This window comes from Pseudorasbora parva, chromosome 20, assembly GCF_024679245.1.
Source record: "Pseudorasbora parva isolate DD20220531a chromosome 20, ASM2467924v1, whole genome shotgun sequence".
Lineage (NCBI taxonomy): Eukaryota > Metazoa > Chordata > Actinopteri > Cypriniformes > Gobionidae > Pseudorasbora > Pseudorasbora parva.
The window spans coordinates 33,894,193-33,912,394 of NC_090191.1; the positions used below are offsets into that span (position 1 = coordinate 33,894,193).

Consider the following 18,202-nt stretch of genomic DNA (forward strand, 5'->3'; position numbering starts at 1 on the left):
ACTTCTCTACGTATACAGGCACCAATATACCGTAGATAGCCACAGCCAAACAATAGTCTTTGAAACTGGATCTGTGTGTGGGCTAAGGCTATCCCAGCTGGCATTTTAACATTGAGCCACTGTTGAATCAACGTCAGGTGCCAGTGTTGGATAACCGTTGAATTTTGTTTAGATTTTGCAAATCTAATCAACGTTGAAATGGCAACGTCTTTCCAATGTCACGTTTCTCAACATAGGTGAATTTGCCAACATTGAAACAATATTGATTTTAGTTTAGATTTTGCAAATCTAATCAACGTTGAAATGGCAACGTCATTCCGACGTCATGTTTCTCAACATAGGTGAATTTGCCAACATTGAAACAATATTGATTTTAGTTTAGATTTTGCAAATCTAATCAACGTTGAAATGGCAACGTCATTCCGACGTCATGTTTCTCAACATAGGTGAATTTGCCAACATTGAAACAATATTGATTTTAGTTTAGATTTTGCAAATCTAATCAACGTTGAAATGGCAACGTCTTTCCAATGTCACGTTTCTCAACATAGGTGAATTTGCCAACATTGAAACAATATTGATTTTAGTTTAGATTTTGCAAATCTAATCAACGTTGAAATGGCAACGTCATTCCGACGTCATGTTTCTCAACATAGGTGAATTTGCCAACATTGAAACAATATTGATTTTAGTTTAGATTTTGCAAATCTAATCAATGTTGAAATGGCAACGTCTTTCCAATGTCACGTTTCTCAACATAGGTGAATTTGCCAACATTGAAACAATATTGATTTTAGTTTAGATTTTGCAAATCTAATCAACGTTGAAATGGCAACGTCATTCCGACGTCATGTTTCTCAACATAGGTGAATTTGCCAACATTGAAACAATATTGATTTTAGTTTAGATTTTGCAAATCTAATCAACGTTGAAATGGCAACGTCTTTCCAATGTCACGTTTCTCAACATAGGTGAATTTGCCAACATTGAAACAATATTGATTTTAGTTTAGATTTTGCAAATCTAATCAACGTTGAAATGGCAACGTCAATCCGACGTCATGTTTCTCAACATAGGTGAATTTGCCAACATTGATTTAAGTTTAGATTTTGCAAATTCAATCAACGTTGAAATTTCAACGTCACTATAAAGTCCTGCTTTTCAACATAGTTTTTGTTAAACTGTTTTGACTGAAGTATTGATGTGTTCAACAGTAGCACCAAACACCTTGAAATGGATACATAAACACTAAGTTTGCAAACACGCACAGTCAGCTTGGAAGAAGCCAATTGGTCAAAGGAAGACCAGGAAGAAGATTAATAAAGACATTTCGCTGACGTAGGAGACATGCTTTATTACATAGCTGCAATTGTGCCAACCTTTCACATCAATTGTACACATGTCAAACTTTTACTTTACCCAAAAATTCTGTCATTAAAGGGTTAGTTCACCCAAAAGTGAAATTGAGGTCATTAATGACTCACCCCAATGTCATTCCAGACCCGTAAGACCTCCATTCCTCTTCAGAACTCAGTTTAAGATATTTTATATTTTAGTCCCAGAGCATTGTGGCGATCCGAATCATTGATTCATGGCTGTTTGAATCTTTATTTGAGGTTTGAAAACAAACGCAGAAGAGAAGCCAATGCTGAATAAAATCGTAGTTTTTGTTATTTTTGGACCAAAATGTATTTTGGATGCTTCAAGAGACTCTAATTAACCCACTGATGTCTCCTATGGACTACTTTGATGATGTTTTTATTCCCTTTCTAGACATGGACAGTATAGTATGCATACTGCATTATGCTCTGGGACTAAAATATAAAATATCTTAAACTGTGTGTGAAGATGAACGGAGGTCTTACGGGTGTGGAACAACATTAGGGGGAGGAGTTAATGACATCAATTTCATTTTTGGGTGAACTAACCCTTTAAATGACTCGCCTTGTCGCTCCACACCCGTAAGACCTTCGTTCATCTTCGGAACACAGTTTAAGGTATTTTATATTTAGTCCAAGAGCTTTCTGTCCCTTCATTGAAAATGTATGTACGGTATACTGTCACTTTTTATGTTGTTGTTATTTTTGGACCAAAATGTATTTTCATTGCTTTCATTGCAAAAATTCTATCCAACCCACTGATGTCACATATGGACTACTTTGATGATGTTATTATCTTTCTGGTCCTTCTGGACATGGACAGTATACCGTACATACATTTTCAATGGAGGGACAGAAAGCTCGGAGTAAATTTAAAATATCTTAAACTGTGTTCTGAAGATGAATGGAAGACTTACGGGTCTGGAACGACATTAGGGTGAGGAGTAAATGACAGAATTTTCATTTTTGGGTGAACTAGCTTTTTTTAACCTTTAAAAAAAACGGGCAACATTAAACACAGCTGGTTAAGTTTTCCTTTCTTGTTACTTCTTTCTGCTACCGCCACCAGTCCTCTCAGGTGCATATTTCAAGTCTTTGGCCATGTATTCGTCTACTTTCATTGGCTTTAAGCTCAAGACCGCATCTGATGAGAAAAACAAAAAAAACAGATCAGTATTAGCAAACACTACTCTCTCAAATTAAAATATTTAGCAAATATCAACTTTTGTGGCATTGCCAATGATCAAAGTATATAAATTAGTATTGATCAACATGCAAAGTCATTGATAATCATGTGCTTGAGCGAGCAACAAAAGGCAGTTGGTAGTAACCCTTGCTGCAGGTAGAGAAGTTAGTCTAGAGCCCAGAATGGAGTATTTTATATATATAAAAGTTTGGACACATTACTATGTGTAATGTTTTTGAAAGAAGTTTCTTCTGCTCATCAAGCCTGCATTTATTTGATCAAAAATAAAGAAAAAATGTAATATTGTGATCTTATTACAAATTAAATATTTGGTTTTCAATTTATTATATGTTAAATTACAATTTATTTCTGTGAAAAGCTGAATTTTCAGTATCATTCCTTCACCGTCACATGATCCTTCAGAAATCATTCTAATATTCTGATTTATTATGTGTTGGAAACAGTTCTGATGCTTAATATATTTGATGAATAAAAGGTTTAAAAGAACTGCATTTATTCAAAATAAAAAACATATTTTCAAATAATATAAATCTCCTTTACTATCAATTTAACACAGTGTTTCTCAAACTTTTTCAGCCCAAGGACCACTTTATCTTCCAATTTTTTTTCTGAGGACCACCTACAGAATCCCACTCTAACACGCCCCCCAAAACCAACAAAATAGGAAGGATAAGCTAAATTTAAGTTTAATATGCAACTGTTTCAAGTCAAAAACGAATCATTCAAACATAAATGCAATAATTTGATCAGAAATTATTATATACATTTTATATATAAAAAGTCTTCCACATAAACCTGTATTTAAATTTTACAAAAATGTAACAAAAAAAAGTTAAGGGTTAGTTACTTTCAGATTCAAATAGATGGTTGGGTTAGGTATGGGGACAACTTAACGTTAAAGGAGACTTTCAGGTCAAAATCTCTGGAAAAAAGAAGAAGAATGTGACGTGCTAAAGATGTATAGATATTCTTATTCCTCTCCCTGATTGGGTAACGGTAGTACAAGACAAAAACATTCAAACTGATCTAATATGTATAACGTTAGCTTCATGGAGCGTACACACATACACGCCGGTGGAACGACGGACTAACGGCAGTTCGCGGTTAAACTAGTCTGCCCGTAACGTTACACTTAACGGCGGTTCGCGGTTAAACTAGTCTGCCCATACGTCTACACACACAGAGATAAGAACGGCGTTTGACGGTTAGCTAGCACTAACTCCGGTTCGCGGTTAAACTACGTTAGTCTGCCCATATAAACACATAATTAATTAACACAATACGTATATGGACCAGAGTCAGGCACACTCAACATTTATTTAGGAATTTTCTAGTTATAAAATGTGACTTCAAAAACTTTGCTTACCGTCTGAGCTGTTATGCCCAAATTCAGTCGAATCGGTCCAGGTCAGAACCTGCGAGGCTGACGATGACGACACAGACCCACTTCGCGCACGCGCAAGCAGGTGTTGTGTGGAACCGTCAGAGCCTATTGGCCTTTGTGTGATGGACAGTCGCCATCCTCCAATCAAGCCATACATCTTGTATTCGTGTGTGTGTGTGTGTGTGTGTGTGTGTGTGTGTGTGTGTGTGTGTGTGTGTGTGTGTGTGTGTGTGTGTGTGTGTGTGTGTGTGTGTGTGTGTGTGTGTGTGTGTGTGTGTGTGTGTGTGTGTGTGTGTGTGTGTGTGTGTGTGTGTGTATGTTTGTGTGTTATTTTTTTTAATTTTAAGCGGTCTGTTAATTTTTTTTCCAGAGCTGTGTAGGATATATATATAGCTCTGGAAGAAAAATTAAGAGACCACTTAATATAAAAATTAACTTAATATATACAACTTAATATATAAAAATTAAAATGCACCAGAATGCAGGAAATCACATCTACAAAATTTAAAATTGTATGGGGGAAATGTATATCCCCAGACCCCCACACAAACAGCCCCACATATAATATTTTCACCAGCCGCCACTGCATATATTGTTCTTGTATGGAATGACTAACCAAAATGATCAATCGGACTTGCTGTCAAAGTAAGCCATAAGATGTAGAAAATGCTCAACAAACGTTTAATTCAGAGTTGATATTTCAACGTTGTATCATTATTCATGTATCAACTCTTTTTCAACAGTTAATTGATCAGCATTGTTTGGACGTTGTTCCAACGTTATTTTTCTACTAAGATATTTCAACAAAAATTTTAAAAGTCATGGTTGTAAAAATAATGTTGATTTGACGTACAACTCAAAACTTGTTGATATTTCTATGTTGAATTCTTAGTGAGTTAACAACACCAATTCAACTATTTGGTGTTCAACGTTGTTTTGACGTTGAAACAATGTTTTTTCATAAACTGACATTATTTCAACTACATTTAAACGTTTAATGTCAGTTGAATGCCAGCTGGGATATGACATAAAGCACATTACACTTCAGGCTTAGAGCACAGCCAAAGTACCTCATGGCAGATCATCAAAGGACTTTGTTAGTGCAAGCATGCACCAAATCATAATCTCCATTTAAACATAACCTCTAAGTGTGAGACGTGACATGTGGCTTTCAGGAGGTGGACATCTACACGGTGAAGCCGGAGGACCTGACGTTCACCTCGGCCTTCTGCCTGCAAATTCAGAGGAACGACTATGTTCACGCTCTCATCACGTACTTCAACATTGAGTTCACCAAGTGTCACAAGAAGACAGGCTTTTCTACAGGTTCAGCCTTCTTCCGTACCTTATTATCTCTTACAAATAAATATGGTACTAACTGAGCCATTGTACGTTCCCTTCCAGCCCCTGACGCTCCAAGCACTCACTGGAAGCAAACAGTGTTTTATCTGGAGGATTACCTAACGGTGCGGAGAGGAGAGGAAATCCTGGGCAGCATCACCGTGAAGCCCAATGAGAATAACGAGGTGAGGCCCTAAGTGTGTGTGTGTGTGTGTGCGGGGGTGGGAAAAGGAGATGGAGAGAAATCTAAAGTTTAGACCAGTGGTTCTCAACAGTTTTGACAGCAAAACAATATTTAAAAGCCCACTGAGATATTTCTGGTAGGTTTACTTCTGCTGTTACAACAAAGCTTCTCACTTATTAACACGCACACACACTATATACTGTACACACACATACTGTATGAAAACACAAATTTGTGTTAGTTGAGATTAATTGTGATTATTTGATTTGACAGCACCAGCAGCAATATATTACAACAAATAAAATAATTCAATTCCAGAATTCTTGATTTTCAATAACTAAATGTTATCCAGGTTTTACTTTTTACCAGTGAACTTTCCTAGTTTTTGTTTTATTAATTTTTTTTAAATCAAAGTTTTTAGAATTATGTACCTGTATTACTCACAAATAGCAATTTCTACCCAATTAAATATATATTAGTGCTTGACATTACTAGAAAAATATTACAAAATGTTCCCTTTTGACTTTCTCAGGTCTGCTAAAAAAAAAAACCTCTCACATAAACCTCTCACATTTATTTTTTATTTTTTTACATATGAGCTGTTAGCTATAGCTTTGTCAAAGTAAGCCACATTGGAAGTGTGTTAAAAAAAAACTTCACAAATGTTTAGCTTATTTTAAGCTTGCTTTGTCTTCTTTTAAATCACAAGCCACCTTGAAAGTGTGCCCTCTAGTGGTTCTTCCCCCCTTGTTGAAAACCACTGGTTTATAAACAAGTACGAGGTAGATAAAAAAAAAAAAAAATGACATGACAAAAAAGAACTTGATTTCTTTCAGCGTGACTTGGACTTCACCTTTGAGCTGGATTTCAAAGGGCAGCTCTGTGACGCAGCCATCTCCCATGACTACAAGATGCGGTAAACCTCGATCGGCATCTTGAGTCTGGGCACCGTTTCCCAGGGAGATTCGGCGGAGAGATGGACTGTGTCTCTCCTCTGCCTCTGTCTGGTTAAGAGAGGCTGCCGAACCGCAGGACCCTTCAGTGATGTCATCAGTGCGAGTCCAGCACTTAAAGCAATAGTGTCATCACGTGTCACATAAAGAATAGACTGTGAAAACATCACTCTGAATGTAACTGTTAACATGTCTGAGAATGTCAAAGCTTGTGTTTATTTAACCTTATAAGATAGAAAAGCGTTTATGAACAGTATCAATGTGAAATCGTACAATGCCTCATAGAACAAAGGCTTCGGTTTGGATGCATAAATGAAGAGTTTTGCTTATGTTCAAGTGCATTTTATTGTGTTCTATTTATTGGGTTAGTGTTGAGTTGTTTAATATAGTGAACACTGGCATGTTTTCTGCCTCTGCTTTTATTTGAATTCATTCAGGTTTCACTAAGATTTTTCTAAAGAACCTCTAAGAGCAGCTAAACGATTTCAAATCATTCTCATTGAACACAAGTTTTGTTATTTTAGAGAAACTTAATGTGACAGTTTTAACTTAAGAATATTTTTGATTTCAAGTTCTTGTCTAAATGTCAGATCATCATCATCACACACACACACACACACACACACACACACACACACACACACACACACACACACACACACACACACACACACACACACACACACACACACACACACACACAACCTGTTTGAACCACCTGTTTGCTCCTTTGTGTAAATCAAGATGGTCACAGAGCAGTTCAGATGAAGGCAACAAAAGGAGCACGACATGTTCGACAATGACTCCAGCCACTGTTCTTCCCTCGATAACATCTTGAATTTTTTAGTGCTTATTGATGTTGTCATCAACTGAACTGCCTCTGCAAACGGCTACTGAAAACACTTCTTGTTCTAGTAGAGAGGTTTTACTGGCCATTTTGAAATGTAGGTTTCATGATGCTAGTACTTAAGGTGGATTTAATGAGGCTACTGTAATGCTAAATAAATGGGAAGTAACAATCACATTTTTTCCTAAATGACTGTTCTTACTCACCTGGTTATATGTGGTCAACTACATTTGTCACATGCAGCTTGACTGAACATATTTTCTCCATTTAAAATAGAACGTGAATCGTGATCGACAGTTGGTATTGTTAACACATAGAATATGTACAAATATGATTTTAAATGAGGTGTGAAAAACTGTCCTGTGACTACAACACACATCAGCCGAGCACGGATACACAATGCTCTTTGACAAATGGACATGAAAAATCTCTTACATCTTACACTATTCATTTACGATTCAGCTAGAAGTGAATTAGATCTCTTTTAGCCTATAGTAAATTATTTACATTTTTTGATGGTTATACATAAAGCGCACAGTGATTCCACCCAAGAGTGTGTGTATATGTGTGTGGTCACTTGCAGCAGGATTTCTTCTTCAATGGTTGATCCACTAGTCTGACCGTGTTCACCCATACTCTGTCCTCCTGTTCCCTCAGGACTCTACAAACATATCAGTGTTCATTAAAATACTTATAGAGAAAAAAAAATATTAATTATAACATAAAAATAAATAATAGTAATAATGAAGAACAAATTGTGTTCACTGAAATGCTTATAAAATAATACATACATAAATATCAAAGTTGCAGTTACAGAATCAAATAAAACATTTTAAAAATATATTTTTAAATAATATATTTATAACATTTAATTTTCTTTAAATATTTTTCAGTTGTAAAAAAAAAAAACTTTACAATGCTTTACAAGCATATTTTTTCCCCATGTTTAATTTATTTGACAACTCCAAGTGTGATTATAGTGGGGTTACTGAGATAAACTTTAGGGCAAGCACACAAGGTTTGCAAAAATAAAATAAAAAATAGCCCAATCCTGTGGTATGCAGGGAAGGATTTTTGAATGGATGTCAATTAAGCAGAGGTTTCACAATGCTGAATTAACTTCTTTTGTGGGAAAATGGCTGAATCAAAAATGGTTTTAGATTGATCTATTTTTAGACTTTACACCGTTGAATGCACATCATTGCCCACTACTGGTGTAACCATTGTAATGGGTTTAAATTAAATGCTCTTGATCACATGTGGGTAAATTAAGTGTGAGCTGCTGTTGAATTAATCGTGTTTCATTTTGGTCTATGGATCTGCCTGAAGTGTACATACGAGTAGACTTGCTCCCTCTGTCAAAATCAAGGGGTCGAGGGTCTGTCCAAATAAATTTTCCCTCGTCCTCTTCACATAGTTGAAGGCACTTCAAGATGGCAGCGGCATTCTCAGAGGAATCCAAAATTGCATAATTCCCTACTACTATATAGTAGGTGAAAAGATATGTGAAGGGAATAGTATGTCCAAATTCACGCACAAAATAAGTACCTACTCAGAGAGCATGTGATACTGGATGCAGCCTACTGGGACTTTCAAAGTAAATCAACTACACAAGGTTTACACAGTCTGGAATAAAAGTACAACTGATGTAGAGAAGGGTATCATGATGATTGCATCTTGAAGATAAAAAGAAAACCACAAGCTTTCTGTTCGACATGTGATATTTGCTGTCTCACAGTTGTTTATATATATATATCTTTTTTGTGGGTTGCAGCCCTGGCTGAGGTGTTACAAAGATTACATCTAAACTCACAGTGATACGACAGTCTTTGGTAACATTGTATTCATGTGTGCTTTTTAGTTCTTACCTAGCCAGATGTATCATGGCCTCCAAAACATTAGCTCCAGTATAGGCACTGCACTCGTAGAACATCATGTTTGTTTCCTACCAAATATAACCAAAATCTGTGCATATGATTTGGATATAGTGATGTAGACTTGTGAAAGTAAAGCATATTAACTTCTGTAAATGCTGTAGAATATACAGCACGTATGAGAGACCTCAAGAGCACACCTCTGCTAGAATATCAGCTTCCTTTGTCTGCACTTCTCGCTCATTCTCCTGGTCTGATTTGTTGCCAAGGAGCATGACGGGTATAGGGTCGCCTACCGCCTCCTGTATGCTGTTCAGCCAGGGGCGGACTGATCTGAAACTGTCCTCCATTGTGATGTCGTAGATGACCACCACGCCATCTGCCTTACGGAAAAACTGCTTGGTAATGCTGCGATACCTGCAGGGCACAGTGACATTGCATTTTTTTCATGCTGGACGTTTATCATCAGTGACAAATGAGTTCATGTTTTGGTTGCGCAACAGATTGCTCTACACAGCAAGCTTTTTAGAGATGCTTAATAGATAACAGCACAGACAGGGGAACGGAAAGGAAGCTTACAAACTGAAACTGAATGTATATGTCCTAAATAAGAATATAATAATGATACTATCCTGTATGCAGGTATCAGGGGCTCACCTTTCTTGGCCTGCAGTGTCCCATAGCTGAAGAGCAACGTGGCTGTCCCCCAAATTCAGTGTCCGCACACTGTAGTCAATGCCTGTAGAGCACAACACAAAAAATACTGCTGAAAACATGTACCTTTATGAAAATCAAAACAGACAAAAGCCATTACTGCAGCAGTGAGGGATAATGGCCACTAGAGGGTGTTGTTAAGTAATATTTATGTGTGGATTATACAAGTGTTTTGAACACTTTAGCCACATGCCTATTATTGTCATTTATAAAGTATTATAAAAGCTAAATATCGAACTAAGTCATATTTATTCTAAGAAATAAAATAACATTCTCTAAAAATGAACTTTTACTTTGAAAGCTACTAAAGTGTCCAGATTGTTTATGGGTCACTATAGTCCAGGGGTGAAAGGCTAGAAACTTTGAACAAAGTGAATTGATGGTGTTTGACATAATCTGTTGCGCAATGTGCAGTGTTTAAATGCAGGGAATGTGACTTCCCAAGCCCTTTCATGTGATGTTGCCTAGCCTACTTTGAGAAATCCATCTGATATAGCATAGTAGGTTTCTGCTACCACTCACATACACATTCAGACAACACACTCAAACACCTTTAAGGAGTAATACCAGCAATAATAATAATGCACAGATTTTTTTATGTCAAATGTTGTGAATTTTGGTAAATCAGTTTCAAGGGCCATAGTAATCCACCCTTCTGATTAAATAAGGTAAACTCCAGTAAAAGGTAACCAATTTGATTTACTAAAAATCCCTCATTGCAGTAATTTGGTAATCCTACTTGAACTGACCTGTCCATTCATCAACTTGAGCAAAGTCAAATTGTAGGGACCTATCATACACCTGGCAGAATTTTTGCTAGTTTCAGCTTGACGCAGGTATCGTTTTCACGCCCAGCACCATGTTGTTTAAATAGCACTCGCATCGTGCGCTTTAGACCATGCGCTTAAAATACGGACAGTAAAGTGCACACGGAGCATCTTACCCACAGTGGCTGAGGTGGCAGAATGAAACTGTCCATCACAGAAGCGTCTCAACAGTGCAGTTTTGCCAACACTGGAATTTCCCACCAGAATGACCTTAAAGAGGCGCTGAGGGGATGCCGCAGCAACTTCTGCAGGACCCTGTAGCCAAAAATACATGCAGTGACATCATTAAAGTAAAGCTAAAAGCAGGTTGTGTTGAAAAGTGCACATGGTAAAAAATAAAATAAAAAATACTACATTTTAAATGGGCCATAGTCTTAAAGTCCACATATGTTATTTAAAGTCTCTTGCACTGACAATTTTTCATTCTCTGAATTAATTTGTTACTGTACCTTTAAGATTTTAATATGTAATGCATTTGAAATTAGGTACACTATGACATGTCCCCGTCACTTACCTGCTGGAGCGTCTCCTTTCCGACAGGCTGACCCCGTGCAGATGAGGGCATGTTTACTCTGATCCATTTCTTCTTAGACGGCTTCTTCACCCTGACTGGTGGTGGAGAGTCAGCAGAGCCTAGAGACGCATTGGACGGGTAGAGGGAGCTCGTCTCTAGATCCCCCTGACCTTCTTCTCTAGCCTGCTCTTCTTCTTCCTCACTTAACTGATGCAGAAGAAGGTGAGGGTCTCCTTGCAGCAGGTGGGGGAGGTGGTCCTCCTCGATGGATATGACTCTGCGTAGAGGCCAACCATCCAGTGGCGCATCCTCCACATCCACCCCAACATTTGCACCTTCCGAGCCCCCAGCCACCTTCTGATCATCCACCTCCGGTCTCCCATCATCCCCTGTGGTGAAGGGTAAGCACAGACCGTTTTCTAAAGAAGTGGTCTTCCTGTTAGAGCGCTGAGTCACTTCCTTCTCATCAACTTCTCTGAAATGACAGAGAGAGGGGAGAGTAAATGTTTCCATGCCACTACATCATATACAAAGGTATTCACAGAGAATATATTGTAAGATTTCTCACCTTTTGACAGATGGTTTCCTCTCTGTGTATTTTACTGAGGCTGTGCTCAGTCTGTTTTTACGTGAGGATTTCTTCATTGAATTGCTGCGTTTCTGTTGTAAATTACAATGAGATATTCTGTTTTTAATTGCTCTTATTACTCAAACGTTTGAACACACCCACTCATGTATAATCATTAATATTTTCCACATTTGATAAAATCATCAAAACTATGAAAAAACTCAAAAAATAAATATGGGTATTATTTTGTGACCAATAAATGTCTTCCAATAAATTAAAATAAAATATAAACAATGAAATAAAATAATATATATGCACACACACAACTTATAAAATACATTTCTAGTGTCTATGTTTAAGATAAAAAATGTTTTATTATAAACATAAATCAGTATTTTTGTTAACTAAAACTAAAATTTAAATTGAAATAAAATAAAAAGTTAACTGACACAAACTCATACATACAAATTATATTAAAAGTAATTTTGGTTTTCATAGATAATTTCATGTGTAGGCATAATTATATAAATAACATTTACATTCATTTAAATTAAATAAATGTTAAGTGAATTAAAAAACAAACAAAACAAACTTATTTAAAAAAAATATTTAAAAAACAAACAAACAAAAAACTAATTGGTAATCTTACCAGAAAGCTAATGTCTCGCTCATCTCGTAGATGTTTATTCATTTCTCTGAAAGAAAAACACTTCATTTGATTTTTGTTATTTGTCTTTGTCTACAGCATATGTGAGGATGTACCAAAGCTCACCTGAGTAGATCTAACTGTTTCATCAAGCTCTGTTTTTCTCTCTGCAAGCCTTCTGTGATTCTGTACATCTCCCTGTGAGGGTAAAAAGTATTAGTTTGTATGAGATTTGTCATCCATCCATTGAAGTGAGAAAACACTTCATAACTGTATAGTAATTGTTTCCTGTGTATTATTTATGTCAGTTGTTTAGCTGGTCAGAGAAGATCAACGTTTTTTAGCGCAATTCACACCGAGCGGTAATTCAAAACAATTGTCCGAATGGGCAACGTTCAACATGGATTCGGTCTTCTGAACTTTTGATTTAGATTAATATGTGAAGTATGAGAGAGAGCTAAGAAGGTGCTTATATTGAAGACAGAGAGAGTCCGCGCGGGGTGGAGTTCTCTGCTCTTTACATGCCCTCAGCTGTGGTCTTGACCGGTCTTGAGAAAAAATCCAGAGTCATCTTCGCCCGAGACGAGACCGAGTAAAAATGCGGTCGATACCGAGACGAGACCAAGACCTTTAAAAAGTGGTCTCGAGACCAAGACCGATCTCGAGTACTACAACACTAGTATGAGAGACCCAAAGACACTGGTGTGATTGCTGTGTGTGTGTGTGTAATAAATGCTCAGACTGACATCTCTCTTTCCTGCTGTAGTCGAGAGGCCTGCTCCTGAAGAATGCCCAATTGCTCCTGAGCCAACACCAGCTCTTGGCAGGTCTGCTCAAGTTCACGAGACAGCTCCTCATTGGTGATTTTGAGTTTAACGTTCTCCAGTCGACTCTCCTGGTGTTCGCTATGAAGGTCACGACATTGTCGCTCTAACTGAAAAAATGATATACAAAGGTGTGAGCTGAAAAAGGTGAGAGTTGCACAAAAGATTTGATTATGCCTGTTCCTTTGTGGCACTCACCCTCCTTTGTTTTTGGAAAAGCTGCTCCAAATCCTGTTCTTTACCACGGAGCCGCTGCTGTAGGTCCTGACTGCGCAACTGAAAACTTTCAGAGTCCTGGAAGAGACAATTAACATATTTCTATAACAGTTATAGAAATATACTATATCGAATATAATATATCAATTTTAATATTAGGCCTATTACAATTCAAAATAACTAATATTTATTTAAATATATTTAAAAATCCATGGCAAAGCTGAATTTTCAACAGCCATTACAATCTGCAGTGTCACATGATCCTTCAGAAATCATTCTAATAGGTTGTTTTGATGCTAAATGACTGTTGCTGCTAATATTTTTGTGGAAACTTATACATTTTAGCAAGTTTCTTTGAAGAATGGATATCTTTACGGACACATTCGCTCAATTTAATGCATCCTTACAGAACAAATATATTACTTTCTCTCTTAAAAACATCTTACTGGTCCCAAACTTCTTAACTGAGTGAAAACACATGCAACAGGAATGTTTTTACCTTCATAATTGCTTGATCTTTTTCATTAATGATCTGTTGCTCCATTTCCTCATATAATCTGCGAATTTCAGTGTCATGTGTGACTGTTTTCCTGTTCAATGACAATGCCGTTCAAATGTTAAAGCATGATTTTAAATAAAATCAAAAGGCAAAGATATGACACAAACAAGTCTTTCACATAATATCCCAAATTCCCAGTATTGACATTCCAAAACACTGGCTCAGACCTGCAAATCCAGTTAGGTAATTATTAACGGATCATAAGATTTCTAAGAGTGTGTATGTGTATCTTCAAACAATGCGTGTTGCCAACCACATCATTCTGACCTAGATTGGATCAAAATACATTTTATTCCCACCAAAAGTATGGACTGTAAAAACCTGGTTAACTCCTAAGCTTGGTGGTCACTGGACATGGATAAAACGGCATTCTATAGAGAATTACATTAAGCCTCTAAACAGGGATTATTCACAAGTAACATGGAGGAAATTAAAGGGATAGAAAATAAAAATTATTCCATGATTTACTCACTCTCAAGCCATCCTAGGTGTATATGACAGCCTTCTTTCAGATGAATACAATCAGAGTTTTATATTAAAAATATGTCCTGGCTCTTCCAAGAATTATAATGGCAGTAAATGGTAGTCCAAAATTTGAAGACCAAAAAGGTGCATCCATCTATTATAAAAGTACTCCACGCAGCTCCTGGGAGTTTATAAAGGCCTTCTGAAGAGAAACAATGTGTTTGTGTAAGAAAAATATACACATTTAACATGTTATAAAGTCAAATATCTAGCTTCCGTACTTAGCGCAAGCATTTTGAATTGCGAGATGCGCTACACTTTTTTAGTAAGTTGAATATGGAAGGCGGTCTGCCGGAAGCTAGATATATAGTGTCAGATATGGATATTTTTCTAACAAAAACCCATCGATTCACTTCAGAAGGCATTTATTAAGGTGCCGATCACACAGAACGCGGTTTTCATGGTCGAAAACGCGAGACGCACTGGTTTTTGGTTGACGTTTTTTAATTTAGAAAAGAGCAGTGCGCTGCGTTTAAAATAAAAAAAAAACTAGGCAACCCCCGAATCAGCAGTCTTGTCAGTCAAATCAAGGTAGCGGTCAACACAACGGAAGGCCCGCCTTTCCATTCATTCGATTGGACAACAGAGAATAAACGCGATGACGTTGGGCGCTTTTCTGCTCAAGAGTTGATTTTTTTTTTCAACTTCATGCACTTGGAGCACTCCTTGAAAACTGTGAGGCACAGCAGGCAGTTAAAACGTGAGGCGCCCAGGGCCCTAAAAATGTCATATACACCTGGGCGGTGAGTAAATTATGAGAGCATTTTCATTTTTGGGTGAAATAAAGCAGATTATTGGCTCTTAAACATGGGCGACTTTAGATGGTTCTGCTCTAAATTCCCTCTCATTTCATGTTGTATAGAGAATCAGCATGTCACCTTCTGAATGCGCTCTCCATCTCCTTCCTCTCTTGTTGTGCCTCTTTGATTTGATATGTGACACGGGCCAGGAACTCTTCAAAGTTGGACAACAGGTGAGGCTCATCCTTCCTGAGCTGAGCCCACAGGCTACGGACATCACTCGGGCTGAATTAAAGAGAGAACTGTTACTGCTTGTAGCAATATAAAGCTAATGTTTTTATGCTAACTGTAAATCAGTACTGACTCCTCAAACATATTGCTAGCACCCAAGCTCTCCATCAACGCGTTGAAATGTCTCTCTTCATCATCCTCGTTTCCTGACACCTCTTCATCCCCTGAGCTCTGAGAAGGTGTATTCATTTGTTCCTCTGTCATGGAGGCTCTCCGTCCATGAAGAAAGGTACCTGGAAAACAGTTACAGATATGTACCGAATAACATACAATTTCAGAAGAGCATCTCTTGACTGATCATAAACTCACTGAATCCGGAGGAAAACTCTCCCAGCGTTAGGTATCCATTTTTGTCAAGGTCTAGCGAGTCAAAAACGTTCTCGAGTTCGTCAGCAGTGAGTGGCAATTCTTTGTGTAGCTTCTAAGAAAGACAAAATGATGGTGTACGAATGACTCCGATTGAATACTAAAGAAAAGGATGGGAAAATTACATCAACACTATTTTTCTTGGTTTCTGGCAATGTCCTTTGTTACTATGGTTACTAATCGGTTAATTGATTATGTTCCCCTGTGTCTTGTTTGGTTCCTCAATTAGCCTGTGTATTAAAGCCTTCAGTTTGCTTCAGCTCAGTGTTATCTTTGAGTTAAAGTGAAAACTCAAAAACTTAGTGGTTTGTTTTTCTATTCCTGTGTTTTGGCTTATCTTCTCTGCTTTCTTTTTTTATAAATACAAGTAAGACTCCTACAATTTATGTCCTCTGATCCTCTTCTCTTGCCGTGAAGCGTAACAGCAACATATGCACTATTAGTATGTAAGAATAAAAAAAGACCATTTAGAAACAGGGTTAAATAGTAATACCGAAGTCATGGCAGCAGTAAAAAATAAATAAAATTACAATAATGAAAGATTAAAAATGGGTGAAGAACCCCCCACTTTACCCTCATATCAGTGCGTGTGATGAAGCCTCTTTTTTCACTATCACAGATCTTGAAGAAATCCTCTACTTTGTCCAAAATAGCAATGTGTCCCCATCCTGCGCTCTTCTTCACACTTTTCCTTGGCTGCGGCTTCGGCTGCTTCTCATCCTGGTCTGAGCCACTGCTAGTGACCTGTGTGTCTCGAATGTGTCCGATCGCTGACATGATTCAAGCGCTGCTTACCTTGACCGTCTTTAAACAGGTCAGGATGCAATGTAGGCAAGAGATGTGACAGCACAAATGGGACGGAATCCAAAGCTAGATCCAATACAAAGATTTATCCTGATCAATTCAGGAAACATCATTTATTGGTGTCTTGTGAATCCCTGCTTTTGGTCCAGCTGGAAGAACCAGAGAAAGTGCCACACATCAACAATCCTTTCGCCTTTTGGTATGTTAAGAGTTTGAGAAGTGAAATGCAGATTAGTGACGTCATCGGTAAGCAGACCTGCCCAGAGCCATGCTCTGGTCCCACCGCCACAATGTCAACCGGAAAAGGTTTCTGTGGTGACATTTCCTGTTTGATCACAAGCTACTAAACTTGCTAAGGTTTGGATGAGGGGGTATCAAGTATTTAATATTATTATTTAAGCAAGAACCATTTAAAATAAACTTTTACATGACTGATAGATAGCCTAGAAAGATTATTGACACATGCTGCTATTATTTACCTCAGAGTTCAACAATAAAAGATAGTTAAATGTTAGTGCTCTGTGTAATTTGTGACATTAAACTAAATAACTAACGTTACATGAAAAATTAAGCCTCAAACTAAAATGGCAATCAAGCAGATCGATTCTTATCGAGAGAAATTAAATACAGCTCACCTGAACAAGTGTAACGTTATATGATTTTAAAAAAATTAAAAAAGGTTGGTAAAATAAACGTATTTACGGTAATTCAAACCAGTAAATGAGTGAAGTTTATGAAGAGCGACAGTTACTCGGTTTGAAATGCTCGGAGCGCTCGAGAAGAGTTCGCGGTCACTGAAGAGGAAGAACTTTAATGTTCATCTCGCGGTCAGAACAGGCGTTTCTTTCTATGGTGACACAAACGCTGCGCATCCTCGACGATAGCAGCACGCACACACACTGGTGAAACCTTTTTATGCTGAAAATAAATGTTAGCCTACTATTACGTGGAACAACATTATTGTTAAAAGGAACAGTAGGTGCGCTGTTGATAATAAATCAATGGCACCAGAACAATGTTGATTGTTTATCTAACATCTCGGTTCACACGAAACTATCACTCCCCTGCTTTTTAACTGGGTTTCTGTAGGCAGGGTATGGGGTAACGTTATGTAAACATTCAAGGAAGGTGTTTTTTAATTTGAGAAATATGAGTACAGATTGAACATTAATCGAATCTCAAGATTCTTCGTATTTTCCTTTTGCAAACAAAAATCTAACAAAAGGTATTATTTCTGCAGTTATTAATAGGACTAAACATTGATGTTTTTGACCATTGCGTATTTAGCAAGACGTCGCTGCCACAAAAAAAAAAAAAAAAAAAACTTGGGTTTTGCATAATAAAAAAGTTATTTATTGTAGCTATGTAAACATAGGACGTAGACATATCTTCGAACTCGAATGTTGTCATGTCTCTTGCCTCTGTCTTCTTGAAAGTAA

At 37.3% G+C, this 18,202-nt stretch overlaps 2 protein-coding genes across 4 annotated transcripts in view; one reads left to right on the plus strand and one right to left on the minus strand.

The window, feature by feature from the left end:
• Positions 1-7,470, plus strand: part of prmt8b (protein arginine methyltransferase 8b) — a 25,746-nt gene extending 18,276 nt beyond the window's left edge. For both annotated transcript variants that reach the window (XM_067426972.1, XM_067426971.1), the window contains exons 8-10: positions 5,146-5,296; positions 5,375-5,496; positions 6,332-7,470. In XM_067426972.1, coding sequence (XP_067283073.1) covers positions 5,146-5,296; positions 5,375-5,496; positions 6,332-6,415 — 357 coding nt within the window. In that variant the 3' untranslated portion in view covers positions 6,416-7,470. The remainder of the gene's footprint in view (positions 1-5,145; positions 5,297-5,374; positions 5,497-6,331) is intronic.
• Positions 6,786-17,616, minus strand: cracr2ab (calcium release activated channel regulator 2Ab). 2 transcript variants are annotated; one of them, XM_067426969.1, is made up of 17 exons: positions 17,399-17,616; positions 16,533-16,912; positions 15,903-16,014; positions 15,667-15,826; positions 15,441-15,587; positions 13,978-14,068; positions 13,461-13,556; positions 13,185-13,372; positions 12,565-12,636; positions 12,442-12,487; positions 11,793-11,884; positions 11,225-11,699; positions 10,827-10,965; positions 9,827-9,908; positions 9,370-9,586; positions 9,164-9,240; positions 6,786-7,956 (listed from the first exon to the last, which is right to left on the minus strand). In XM_067426969.1, the coding sequence occupies exons 2-17, from the start codon at positions 16,734-16,736 to the stop codon at positions 7,869-7,871; spliced, it is 2,286 nt and encodes a 761-aa protein (XP_067283070.1). In that variant the 5' UTR covers positions 16,737-16,912; positions 17,399-17,616; the 3' UTR covers positions 6,786-7,868. The 2 variants fall into 2 exon arrangements, with proteins under 2 accessions (XP_067283070.1, XP_067283071.1); XM_067426970.1 differs by lacking the exon at positions 17,399-17,616 and having other exon boundaries at positions 16,533-16,929.
• Between the last annotated feature and the right edge of the window lie 586 nt (positions 17,617-18,202).